The following is a 12,554-nucleotide window of genomic DNA, read 5'->3' as shown; positions in this document are numbered from 1 at the left end:
TTGCAGCACCAGAGAAGGCAAAAGACCCAGTGAAACTCCAAATCCCAGGATGGAGCTACAGCACTTCAAGTGGGGTCAAAACTGCATTATTTCTACAGTGTGTAGATGTCCCCTCTAGTTTTGGCTAGAGTAGACCCATTGAATAAATGGGATTCCCATAAACATTGGTGGGTGATTAAATGGGTCAACACCAGTCTGGATTAAGCAGTAGGACCCGGACTGATAAATCTGGATGACAGCTCCCAGAATCTGCAGCTGGTGTGCCGACTTAGGGATAATCCAAACATGAGCATCCCCAAGCAAAGCCCTTGCAGATAGATATCTGTGCTTGCAAGGATTGCTTGGGGAAAGCCATTGATCTAGACTACAGTTGTCTTGGGGACAATTGCCTTGGGCAGCATAAGCTGTTCCTATAGCCCAACATTGGGCAGCGGAATAGGCGGTTGTTGTTGTGTGCATTAAAGTAATTTCAGACTTATGATGGCCCTAAGATGAACCTATCACAGGGTTCCTCATAATAATCATCATCATCATAATAGGATCAAAAGGAGTGAGAAAAGCAAGAATTGCAGCTCAGTCAATCTTATATTGCTTTTGGCCAATGACCGTTGCAAAAACCAAAACAATAAAACGATACACACAACATTTCCATAAAATAAAATAAATTTTACCAATTAGCAAAAATCCGTCATAAGCAGATACATGTAACATATATAACATGGGTATATTAAAATTCACACCCAAACCCTTTTAACTAACATTATCCCCGTTACAAGGAGCAGCTATCTCTGCAAGGTATTTCTTCCTGGTCTTTTTGGCAGCAAGGGCAAATAGGGCTACACACCAAGTCACATATTGATCTGTGTCCATTTGGAGATAGAGCACCTTTCCTTGGGAGTTCGAAAATAATCTATTTCCAATTAAAGGTAAATAAAACACTCCCGAGGGTCTTTATAAAATGGACAACAGATTAAGTGATATACCAGGTCCCCTGGATTGCAGCTTTTACATATTCTGTGTAACTCTTTTTCCCAAATCCGAACAGTTGGTTGTGCAAAAACACACTTTCTGGCTGTCGCACATGGTAACGCATTGGTAAGGAAGTCAATGCTCTTGCTTCTAAACATCTTTCTAATCTAAGTACAAAGCTTATTTTTCAACGAAATCCTGTTTTGCAAGCCTTTCTTGATAGCAAGAACAATGAAGAAACTGGTTGCAATTGAAAGATGAATGTGTTTTATCATGGCATAAGATTTTTGTTGACTTTAGCCCACTTTGTGCATCCTACAAATTTGGTGGCAAGCCGCAAAAGGGTATGTCAAAGAAAACCCATTCCTTATTAAGCAGCTGCAAGATCCCTTTGTTGGTTTTGCTACAAGAGATTACATACCCTCCAACTTTTCATAGATGAGAACCGGGACGCCTGTGACAGAGTTACATCAGAGTTGTGACAAAAGTTGTGAATGAGAAAGAACACACAAACTAGGAGAGTCTACAGTGGTTTGCTTTTGCCTGAGCCTCATGGGAAAAGCAACAATCTGAGTCCTCCTTTTCCCCCTGTTGAATAAACCGATGCAAATTACTATTGCATTTTGTGTTTGCAAGAACTGGAATTAATCTGAGGACAAAAGGAGGAGGAGAGAGGAACTGGGGCATTTCTAAAGTGGTTGAAAAAGTGGTCTGACAGAGAATTAATTGGGACTCTCCCTGCAAAATCAGTCGGAGGGTCTGAGATTAAGAATGGCTTCTGGCACTCTCCTTGGTGTAAGTAATATAGATAGAAACCAATCCAGTGCTTTGAATGAGTGAGGATCTTGCTCAGAGCAATTTTTGTATAGTCAGCAAGGTCCAGCAATTTCATTTGCAGTTGCTTCCATTCAGCTGCAGCTCTAAGCCCTTTGGAAAGAGGAATCATTTATGCAGGAAAGGCCCGTGACCTTGTCAACATGACAGCTCCCCTCCAATGTCCTTGAATGGAGTGATGGAGGAAGAGGCAGGGGCCTCCAGAACTGTTTATAAGGTTGGGTTGTTTTTTTTTTTTTTTGGGGGGGGGAGATCATCGCCAGGCAGGTTGTTATTCACTTTGCCCCTTTGCAGGTCCTTGCAGGAGAGAGCAAATTACTTTCCCCATCCATTGCCCTTGAAATATCCTTAAAGAGGAAGACTCTCTTAGGAGACAATGAAAGGCACGCTGTTAATGACATGCAAGGAATTAAAAGCTGCTCAGATTGGGTCCAGATGTCCAAGCTTAGCCCTGGCGGTCTATCAAACCGCTGGCTTTCTTTTTCTTTGAAGGACACCAGGCCATTTTGCATGGATCTAAAGGCCAGGAGAAGGTCTGCCGCCCGCAGAGCCTTACAATGCCCAGCTGTTTTCTATTCTTTATGTAAAATTAGCCAAGAGAATGAAGGAAGGAGTGGAAAGGAAGAGCAGAACAGATGAGGACTGTATGCTAAAATGGGTGTATATGTGTGTACTGCTTTTCATAGATGGATCATGGGTCTAATCACTGGGTCAACCCTGGTTGGTACTTGGATGGGAAGCACCAGATCCCATCTGATCTTGGAAGCTGAGTGGGGGTCAGCTCCGATTAGTCCTTGGATCGGAACCACCAACGAATCCCAGCCACTATTTCAGAGGAAAGAACTGGCAAAATAACCTCTGAGAATCCCTTGCCTAAGGAACCCTATAAAATTCATGATTTCACCAGAAATTGACAAGTGACTTGAAGGCACATGGACACAAATGCACACAGAGGGCTAAATACCCTACAGAAGTGGTTCTCAATCTTCCTAATGCCGCAGCCCTTTAATACAGTTCCTCATGTTGGAGTCCCGGTTCCTAAGACCATTGGAAATATGTGTTTTTCAACGGTCTTAGGTGACCCCTGTGAAAAGGTCAGTTGATCCCCAAAGAGGTCGCAACCCACAGGTTAAGAACTGCTGCCCTACAGGCACCAGATCCCATCTGATCTTGGGCACTAAGCTGAGCCAACCCTGGTTGGTACTTGGATGGGAGGTCACTAACAAACCCTGGGTGCTGGAGGCTCTGTTTCAGAGGAATGAACCGGCAAAACCAACTCTGCTTGCTTAAGAAAAACCTAAGAAATTCATGGTAGCTGAAAGTAGACAGGATACTTGAAGGCACACACATACACACAGATACACACAAGATCCGGTGTAACTTGCTGACTCAGGCTTATGGGGCAGATGTTGTAACCCCGGTTGCCCCGTACCCTGGAGCCCTTCTGAAGAGGCTTGGCGTGTTCTCACCCGGTGGATGGCGGCCAGCCATGGGCATTAGTCACTCCTGGGCTCCCACTGCACCTTTCCAAACTGAGCCCATTGAGCTCTTTCCTTCTAGACCAAGAGAAGGCGCCTGGACGTTTTCTATTTCTCTAACCCAGTGCTACTCAAAGTAGTGCTCCATGGTTCCATACGCCATTGCCTTCTTCGGAGGCTGAGAGAGTGTGACTTCTCCAAAGCCATCTAGTTGGTTTCCACGGCTGAGCAGTGATTAGGACCCTGCTCTCCCCGAGTCCTAAGTCCAAAGCTAAAATCACTACTGAGTGCTGGTTCTGTTCAGTTGTCTGTCTGCAGCCATGGATTCAAGCATTCACAGCTTAAAAATATTCTAAAAATATACAAATTCCAACAGCAAACCTTGATTTTTGCCATTTAAATAAGGGACAAATTTTACTAGACTATAGCATCAAATAGGATTTGAGCATCCATAGATTTTGGTGTCCATATGGAGTCCTGGAACCAAACCCCAGTGGATACCAAGGGCCCATTGCATCTACATTTGCTAAGCTAATTAGGCATCCTCCAAATCAGTGACTTGTGGAAACGGTCTGGGTTCCTAGTGGGAAATACTGGGCCAGGATCACCTCCTAGCGGCCACATCAACGATTGTAGAAATCTGCTGAATTTTGCAAGGAAGGAGCAATCATTGGCATGAATAAACTCTGGAAGCAGGTACAGATTCCATGACTATTGTCCCCGGTATCTATAGGCGGAAAGTAGGATGAGGCATTTCTTTGTTTGTCCCTCCGTCCTTCCTTCCCTCCATCCCTTCTATCTGATCAGATGGCATCCATCCATAATAAGAGTCGATGAACTTATTGTGGCCTCCTTTTTCTATTTCTGTTAGCTGTCTCTCCTGGGTTGTTTCACCAGCAGCTCCTGGGAGGCCACTTCGCCATCCATTAGTCTCCGGAAACAGACCGGTTTGTGATGGCCAGAGATATATTTTCCACCGCAGAGATGATGTATTAATATGCCCTGAGCTTTTAATTCAATAAACTGCACAGACTTTCCTGCCAGGCTGCTACAGAGAGACCACTGGCTTTCTTCAATGTCTGGCTTCACAGATGGAGCTCAGGGACATAAGTAGATTAAGAGGAAGCCAACCAGGTTTCGGATCAGGATCGGAGAAGGCACCACAAAAAGGCAGACGGTGGCTTCCATACCCATGGAGGAATCATGATCATGGCACGATTGCCACAATGGGAACAGTTACCCAATTCTGTTTTCCTGGGCAGCATATAAACTCTCAGCTAAAATTTAATCCAAATTATGCTTTGACTTTACAAAGGTTCAAAAAGATAACCCAAGAATCCTGTCCACAGCTAAACCCTTCCCTTCCCTTCCCTTCCCTTCACATCACAAAACAATACAAGACCTTTCAGTGGGGTTTCTAATTTCCATTTTATTTGCCTTATAAACACAGTTTTTAAAAAGGTCTAAAAGCAGGTGTGTGTGTTTTTAAAGAAGGAAATTAATCACAGGACACAACTGGGAATGTAGTTTCATGTGCCGATCATACCCCATGACCAATAAATAGCCTTTGAAATGTCTCCATGACCTCCTTGTCTTACATTCTGCTTGCATTCTCTATGCACATACATATACACATAATACTAAGAAATGCTCTCTATTTAGTCATGCACAGAGCATTCTCTCTAATAGCACCTGGACTTTGGGACACGCAAATGAGTCAAGAACTTCCTTCTAGATACTTGCATTTATGTTTCACCTAAAATATTATTACAGGTGGTTTCTGCCAAAACTCCTCCAAAACATTATTTTTAAAAATGAAGAATTACAAATACATTAAGATAGGTCCCACCTAAACTAAGTTTAGGCACAGAATGTCCTCAAGGGAAGGTTTTCATTTTTAAAAAGGGGATGCTGTTGTTTTTCTATGGAGAAACAGCCCAAAGGAGGGTTTGGGCAACGTGGCAACCAAATTTCTGACCTCTGCGACAAAATGAGTGACGGGCGAGTTTTACAAATGAGGATGAGCATCACATGCACAAAACAGGCCACAACTCTGCACAGCTCAGATTGGGATACCACCCTTGTGCGATGGTATTTATTCCAGAATAGGGATTGTGACGGGGATGGTAGGAAATTGGGTTTGTTTCTTCTTTATCCTGGTTGATATGCTATGCCTTTCCAGCATCACAACAGGTTTGGACAATATCAGTACATGCAGGCTTTCTTTGTGGGGCTGGGTGAGGGGACACAAAGTGTACAAAAACTGCATCTACTGAATTTCTGCTTGCCACGTTGCCCTAGATTGGAGTAGAAGGACAGCAACTATGTCCAGTTGCAAACACGATTGATACAGATGAAGCCAATGTGATGCATTTGGGTCAGTGCATCAGTGATGGCATGGTTGGCTCTGCCTTTGCCCATCATCTCACCAGAGCTCTTTCCAAAGGCATGCCGCTGACCTGCAGGCAGCTACCAAAAGGGTGAGGCCAAAGGCCGTTTATGGCTTTTGCAAGGTCCTAGCTGGGTTGTGATTTTTCTATTCCTAAAGGACACATTGAGTAATTTGGACCATTTCCTTCCTGCTTCAATAAAGTCTTTGAAAACTATACAGCTTTTGAAGACTTTTCAAAGTCTGGAACTGATTCCTTTTCATTTTGATAATGATTTTCTGGAAAAACTCATAAACAATCACTCCTGAGTAGATCTATATCTATTTATAACAGAATAAACCCCCAAGAAAGCAGTGGGGCTTACCTCCAAGTAAAGACATTTTGGGTCACATTGGCATAGGGCAAAGATGCTCAAACATATGTCCATGTACCTTTAGCCTTACAGATGCAATACACATTTAACTGAGAATGCATGTGCACTACATCTTGGTAGGGTTTGATACCGCTTTAACTGCTATGGCTCCTTTCTACAGAATCCTGGGATCAATAGGCCTAAATCATGTTGGTAGTCCTAACTAGAGTAGATTAACTGAATACCAATATATTGACTCTCCAAATCCCAGGATTCCACAGGATGCAGCCATGGCAGATAAAGCAGGATCCAACTGCTATAAGAGTGTAGTGCAGAAACACCCGGCACACCCACAGACCTGCACTGTTTTATATAATTTTATCTTTTTAAAATGTGTTTTATTCTTTTAACAACTATCTGTTTTAATATTGTAATAATTTAATTCCTTTTTAATGTACTTTCCCCCTATGTTTTTAATTGTACCGTTTTTGTAATGATGTGAAGCTGCTCTGAGTCCCAGTTTTGGGAGAAGGGCGGGATACAAATAAATAAATAAATAATGTGCGGGTGAAGGATCTGTGGCATCTTTGCAGCTGATGGTGGTCGAATGTTTGTCTCTGCAGACTTGAAGGTGTTTCCCCCAAAACTGTCTGAAAAACTGAAAGCACCCCCCTCTCCCTCCTTGTGAAGAAATCCGAACATTGCAAGAAGCTCCCCCCGCGCTTAGTTTTTGGCCACGCTGGCGTCTCACTTCTCATCTCCAGAGTCCTCCTCCTCCGCTTCTTTTGGGTTGTCCTCCAGGTCCTCCTTCCTGGCAACAACTGTGCTCCTGGAGAACCCTTTCAGGCTGGAGAGAGGGCTTGAGGAGAAAGGGTAGCTAAACCCAAGGAAGCTGCTGCTGCTGCTGCTGCTGCCAACGTTGCTCAAGCGCGTCTCCTCTCCTTCCAGCAGTTTTCTATGGAGAGACCAAGAAAAGACAAAGCTGAAACACAACGGCAGACTTTCAAGTGTTTGCCATAAATCAGCAGCAGCTCATGGCTTCCACGGCAGTGAGAGGAGATGAATGCGCTCTGAATTTTACACTGAATCCTAAAGGAGCTACCCAAAGTGTTGAAGCTGTGTTCAGCCCCTTGGAGAACTACTCTGAAGTTGCTATCCTATGGTTTGAACCTCTTCAGATAGCAAAGGGATTTTGTAGCACCTTTGAGACTAAGCAAAAGTCCATAAAGGTATCACTGTTTTGTGCCTTTTGGATGCTACTGCTACATGGCCAGCATGGCTACCCCTGGATATGAGCACAAGGCATCGTAACATTGGTCTACTTCTTCAGATGCATGGGGTGAATTGTTGCCCAGGGAGGACCTTTATAGTTAAACTGTATGACTAGTCATAGAAATGCAAAACGTAGGAATGGTGATGAGGTGACAAGTTCAATTTTAACTCTGGTTGTTGAGGAAAAAAGGCAGGAGGAAGGATGTTGCCTAAGGTCAGGGTTGGGTTACCTTTTGTTAGGATGGCCAATGCATTACAGGAGCGGAGTGTAAGAAGCAGGACCTTTACCTGTAAGCAGCTATTTCAATGTCCAGGGCCATCTTCACATTCAGGAGGTCTTGGTACTCCCTCAGGTGCCTCGCCATCTCTCCTTTGGTCGTCCTCAAGGCATTTTCCAGCTGACTGATGGTCTCCTGAAACATATTAGAAACATATCTGAATGGCTATATCATTAGATATAAAAGTCAGGGGCACCCATGCCATAGTATTATCCATTTCTATGGATGGTTGTGAAAGCTGGGCAGTGAAAAGAACTGATAAGAAGAGGGTGGTCTCGTTTGAAATGTGGTGCTGGAGGAGAGTTCTGCAGATATCATGGCCAGCCCGAAAGGCACATTAAGAGGTCTGAAAGCAAATCAAGCCTGAACTCTCCCCAGAAGTCAAAATGTCTGACATGTTTTGGAGATATCATGAGATGATGGAACTCAGTCGAAAAGCTGATCATTTTAGGAAAAGTGGAGGTTGGAAGGGGAAAAAACGGAGACGGCACTAAAGATGGAGGGACTCTATCAAGGAGACCATGGCTGCCCTGCACTTGCAAGACCTGAGCAGGTTTGTAGATGATGTCTCTCCTTCATCAGATGCTTAAGCCAACTTGGTGGCAAATGACAAGATTCTCTTTGGTCCCATTAATGTGTGTTAGGTTTGACCAAAAATAGGGAGAAGACAGGTCACTGTCCCAAGCAGCTAAGTGTCCAAATCAGGGGCAGGAATTATATGGGCCACAGGCTCCTAAGGTCATTTTGTGGTCCTATTCCCCACCTGGACTGCCCCACCCTTAATATTTTGGGAGCATCTGTTAAAAAGTGAAAACTGTTGTTCCTAGAAGCATTGGACCATGACTTTTGTGCCCAGGGTTCAAACTCCCACATGTCCATGAAAACCTAAAGATGAACCTTATCACAGGGGTTTCTTGGCAAGATCAATACAGAGGGGTTCCCCCCCCCCCTTTGCCTTTCTATGAGAGAAAGCATGGGACTTGTCTAAGGTCGCTCACTGAGTTTACTTGGCTTAGTAGGGATTTGAATGCTGGTCTCCAACAATCCAGTGGTGGATTAGGAGGAACATACTCCCTATGGCTGTTGCCTGGCCCTGAACTGAGTTAGCCCTGTTCTGAATGGCCAAATAGGGCCTCCACTAGCCTCATTTATGGGGAGGATTCTTTGCCATTTGGGCTTCATGGCACCCTCTGCCCCATCCGTTCTCCTGCCATCTCTTTAGACGTTCCCACCTGCAGACCATGAATCTCGCCGTTGCCCCTCTCCTCAGCCTCTTGCAGTTGCCTCTCCAGGGATTCGTTGGCGCTGCGAAGGGCCTCGATCTCGATGTTTCGGGCTTGCAGCTGGCGGCGATACTCCGAGATCTCCTCCTTGGCCTGACGGATGCTGTCACTGCTGCGGGCGGCCTCTTCTGTGAAGTTGGCAAACTTGGACTTGTACCACTCCTCGGCCGACTGCTGGTTGCGGGCAGAGAGAACCTCGTACTGCATGCGGATCTCCTTCAAGGCAGCGGTCAGGTCAGGCTTGCTGATGTCAATCTCCACAGGGACCTGGAGGGGAACGGTAAGGAAAAAAGCCCCTCAGGACACATAATGCTATTTCCAAAGATGTGGCATGCGGGACCTCCAGAAAGCATCCCAAGGAACCGATTTGCAGGGAGGCCAGGACCAACATGGGTGAGAATACAGCCAAAATCCTACATTAGGACTGGATATTTGACATGGACTAAAAGAATGGAGTAACTAACTGCCCGCCTCTGACTGACATGGAAGCCCCCAGCTAAAACAAGGGGCTTCTTTTTGGAGATAAGCCAACACCTGCAATTACATTGAAAAGATCAACTGTTAAAAGATAACAGCCAATACCCTTCAGTAGGTTTTCAAAGCTGACATGCCCACATCAGTAATATGTGTTGTGTAACCCTTGTGTGGAATGACAATGCTTTTGCTTGCTTGCTTCCAACTGTTTTCCCCTCACTCTTCAGAAAACAGATGTGACATTTCATAGCTAGAAGGCACCAGCCATCAACACACATTTAAGAAAGGCTCTTCTAACCATCAACATACAACAAAGGGACAACCCTTATCTATGCAAAATCCAAAATAGCTTCCTCTGCCCCCCATCTCTGTTTCTATCAAGTTCTATGAAATTCCAGCCAAACAGGAAAACCATACTGATGATGCTAAGAACTGTTTGACAGTGGAATGGACTGCCTCAAATTGTGGCGGACCCTTCCGCTCTGGAAATAAACAAAGGTAGGATGGACATCTTCCAGCAGTGCTTTATTCTTTCTCTTTCCTGCCTGACAGGTTGGACTATAAACCCAACGGTCCCTTTCAACAAGGCCAGACGAAATCTAACTCAAGGGCATCATGTGCATTTTCTGCACATGTCAGTGGAGAGCCTTGACCTTACTGAGGCAGCTGAAGGACAGGACCATCTGAGCATCCCTTCTGCTCAGCCGCTTCAGAAAATCTGCAATGGTTGCAGTATTTACAATGGAGCTCAAGTCTAGTAAAGCTCATGCTACCAACTTCTCTCTTTCCATGCCATGAATTTGAGGAAGGAGACTAAGTCTACCAAAGCTCCTGGTTCCAACTTCTCTCTTCCCATCTCATGCATCTGAGGAGGGAAGCTCAAGTCTATGGAAGCTCATATACAAATTTCTCTCTTTCCATCTCATGAGTCTGAGGAAAGAGACTCAAGTCTATGGAAACTCATACTCCCAACTTCCATCTTTCCACACCGTGGATCAGAGGAAGGAGATGCAGGTCTACCAAAGCTCCTGCTCTCAACTTCCATGAATTTGAGGAAGGGGTCTTCTTTTTGGGGAGCCCCTTTCCCTTTCCCTCCCCTTCCCCGACCTGGGCCTGTTGGAGCTCTTGCTGGAGCTCTTCCATCTCCTGGCGATGGAGGTTCCTGAGGAAGGTGATCTCCTGGAGGAGAGCCTCCACCTTCTTCTCGAGCTCCATTCTCCGGAGGGTGTCTTGGTCTGCCTGCCGTCGGGCCTGGCGGAGCTGGTCCTGGGCCTCCTGGCTCCGTTGGACCTGGAGGGCCTCTTGCTGGCGGAGTCTCTGGAGGTCCCTGGCCATGCGCTGGCCCTCCAAAGCGGCCCGGTCCCCGTCCTGCCTCAAGGCCTCCAGGGCGGCCCTCAGCTCCCGCAGCTCCTGCTGGTAGAGGCCCTGGAGCCGGGAGGGCTCCGACAGCAGACGGCCCCGAAGGGCCCCAGCCTCGGCCTCCAGCTGCTGGTTCTGCTGCTCCAGGAGATGGACCTTCTCGATGTAGGAGGCAAAGCGGTCGTTCAGGCCCTGCAGCTGAGCCTTCTCCGATGCGCGAGAAGAAGAAGATGGAGATGATGGAGAAGGGCCAGACAAGAGGGCCTCCAGGTGGTCCACCGAGCTGCTTGGGGCAGGCAAGTGGCGGAAGGGGGAGCCCCCAAGGACCCCCCGGCGGAGGGAGGAGGAGGAGGAGGAGGAGGGAAAGGGGGGAAGCCTCGAGGGAGAACCCCCCAAGGCTCTCCGGCCCAAAGAGGAAGAGGAGGGGAAGAAGGGGTCCCGGTTGGAGGAACTCATGGTGGAAGAGGAGGAGGAGGAAGAGAAAGAAGAGGAGGAGGAGAAGAGTGAAGAAGAGGAGCAAAGAGAGGAAGAGTGAGAAGGATAAAGGGGGAGGGAGAGGAGGAGGAAGAAGAAGCTGATGAAGAGGAGGAGGAAGAGGAAGAGTGAAGAAGAAGAGGAGGAAGAAGAAAAAGATGATGATGCAGAGGAGGAAGAATGAGGAGGTGAAGGGCTCCGGCGGCGTCTCCTTCGACGTCTGGATTGACGAGGAAGGTGAGGCGGAGCGATGCTTTTGAAGGCGTCCTCTGAGTGACAGGGAAGGGAGCCAATGGAGAGAGTGGGAGGGGCGTCTGGGGTGAGGGAAGGGTGATGGAGCCCCCCTCAAAAAATAGGTCTCCTCCTGGGTGGTCCCTTGGAGGGAGGGTCAGGGAGGTCCAGAGGAGCCATCCCTGGGGCCAGTCTGGAGGCTGAGCCTGGAGAGAGCCCTTGCAGCCCTTGGGGACCCCCGAGAGAGAGACCCCGGTGGGAGCAGGGGCTGCTGCCCTAGACTTCGGGGGCAGAGGAGGCAGGAAGAGGAGGGGAAGGGAAAGGGAGCAGCAGCAGCAGCAGCAGCAGCAGCAGCAGCTTTGGCATGGCCTCTCTTTGGTATGGAAGGCCCCGCTCATTCAGCACCTTGGAGAGCCTCCTGAGAAGCCAGGCTGCCGAGGGAGCCTCTTGCAGCCCCTGGGAGAGAGACCAAGGAAGCAGGAAGGCTCTGGGGCCAGGGCAGTTCCCATCTCATTTCTGGTCCCCACACTGTTTACCCAGAATCCCCCCCACCCCATGGCCCTCTACTCTCCTTGGCTTTAGCCATCAGCCTTCCTCCTGCCTTTGTGCCCCAAACACCATCCTTGGAACCTCATCCTCTACAGGCCTACAACCCTTTGCATTTCTGTTGCCACTCTTACACACAGCTTGCTCCTAGGGCCTGGACCTTCCACCTCCTGCATCTGAGGAAGTGGGCTCAAGTCTAGGAAAGCTCCTGCTACCAGTTTCTTTTTTCCAGTCTCAAAGGTGCTGCAAGAATGCCTTGCATAATAATCAAATACAGTATATAGAATATAGACGTTATTTTTGTTGTGCACCTTCAAGTTGTTTCTGACTTATGGTTAGCGAGCCAGCATGTTGTAGTGGTTTAAGTGTTGGGCTATGACTCTGGAGACCAGGGTTTGATTCCCAGCTCAGCCATGAAACCCACTTTGCGACCTTTTACAAGTCACACTCTCTCAGCCTCAGGGGAAGGCCATGACAGACCTCCTCCGAGCAAACTTTGCCAAGAAAACCTTATGATAGGTTTGCCATAAGTTGGGAACAACATAAAGGCACACAACAACAACAACAACGGCAACCCTACCACTGGGTTTTCCTGGCAAGACTTGTTCAGAGGA

The 12,554-nt window shown here is 47.1% G+C and overlaps 1 protein-coding gene across 1 annotated transcript; it reads right to left on the bottom strand.

The window, feature by feature from the left end:
• Positions 1 to 4,685: 4,685 nt before the first annotated feature.
• LOC149306654 (low molecular weight neuronal intermediate filament-like) lies at positions 4,686 to 11,376 on the bottom strand. Its single transcript, XM_089538325.1, has 4 exons — positions 10,438 to 11,376; positions 8,806 to 9,123; positions 7,584 to 7,708; positions 4,686 to 6,978 (listed from the first exon to the last, which is right to left on the bottom strand). Exons 1-4 carry the CDS (start codon positions 11,143 to 11,145, stop codon positions 6,771 to 6,773), a joined length of 1,359 nt encoding a protein of 452 aa, XP_089394451.1. The 5' UTR covers positions 11,146 to 11,376; the 3' UTR covers positions 4,686 to 6,770.
• Between the last annotated feature and the right edge of the window lie 1,178 nt (positions 11,377 to 12,554).

The sequence above is a fragment of the Sceloporus occidentalis genome, unplaced genomic scaffold (genome assembly GCF_023333645.1).
Source record: "Sceloporus occidentalis isolate IW3139 unplaced genomic scaffold, rSceOcc1.0.p SCAF_9, whole genome shotgun sequence".
NCBI classification, from domain to species: domain Eukaryota; kingdom Metazoa; phylum Chordata; class Lepidosauria; order Squamata; family Phrynosomatidae; genus Sceloporus; species Sceloporus occidentalis.
This window is presented reverse-complemented; position numbering and strand designations above follow the sequence as displayed.

What these genes read in the sequence shown, in the direction of transcription:
- LOC149306654 (XM_089538325.1), bottom strand. Translation starts at nt 11,145, where the DNA reads ATGAGTTCCTCCAACCGGGACCCCTTCTTCCCCTCCTCTTCCTCTTTG. An exon ending in AAGAGCTCCAACAGGCCCAG is followed by an intron (nt 9,124 to 10,437) that starts GTCGGGGAAGGG and finishes GTTCCCCTCCAG; the next exon opens with GTCCCTGTGGAGATTGACAT. An exon ending in ATTGAAATAGCTGCTTACAG is followed by an intron (nt 6,979 to 7,583) that starts GTAAAGGTCCTG and finishes GTCTCTCCATAG; the next exon opens with AAAACTGCTGGAAGGAGAGG.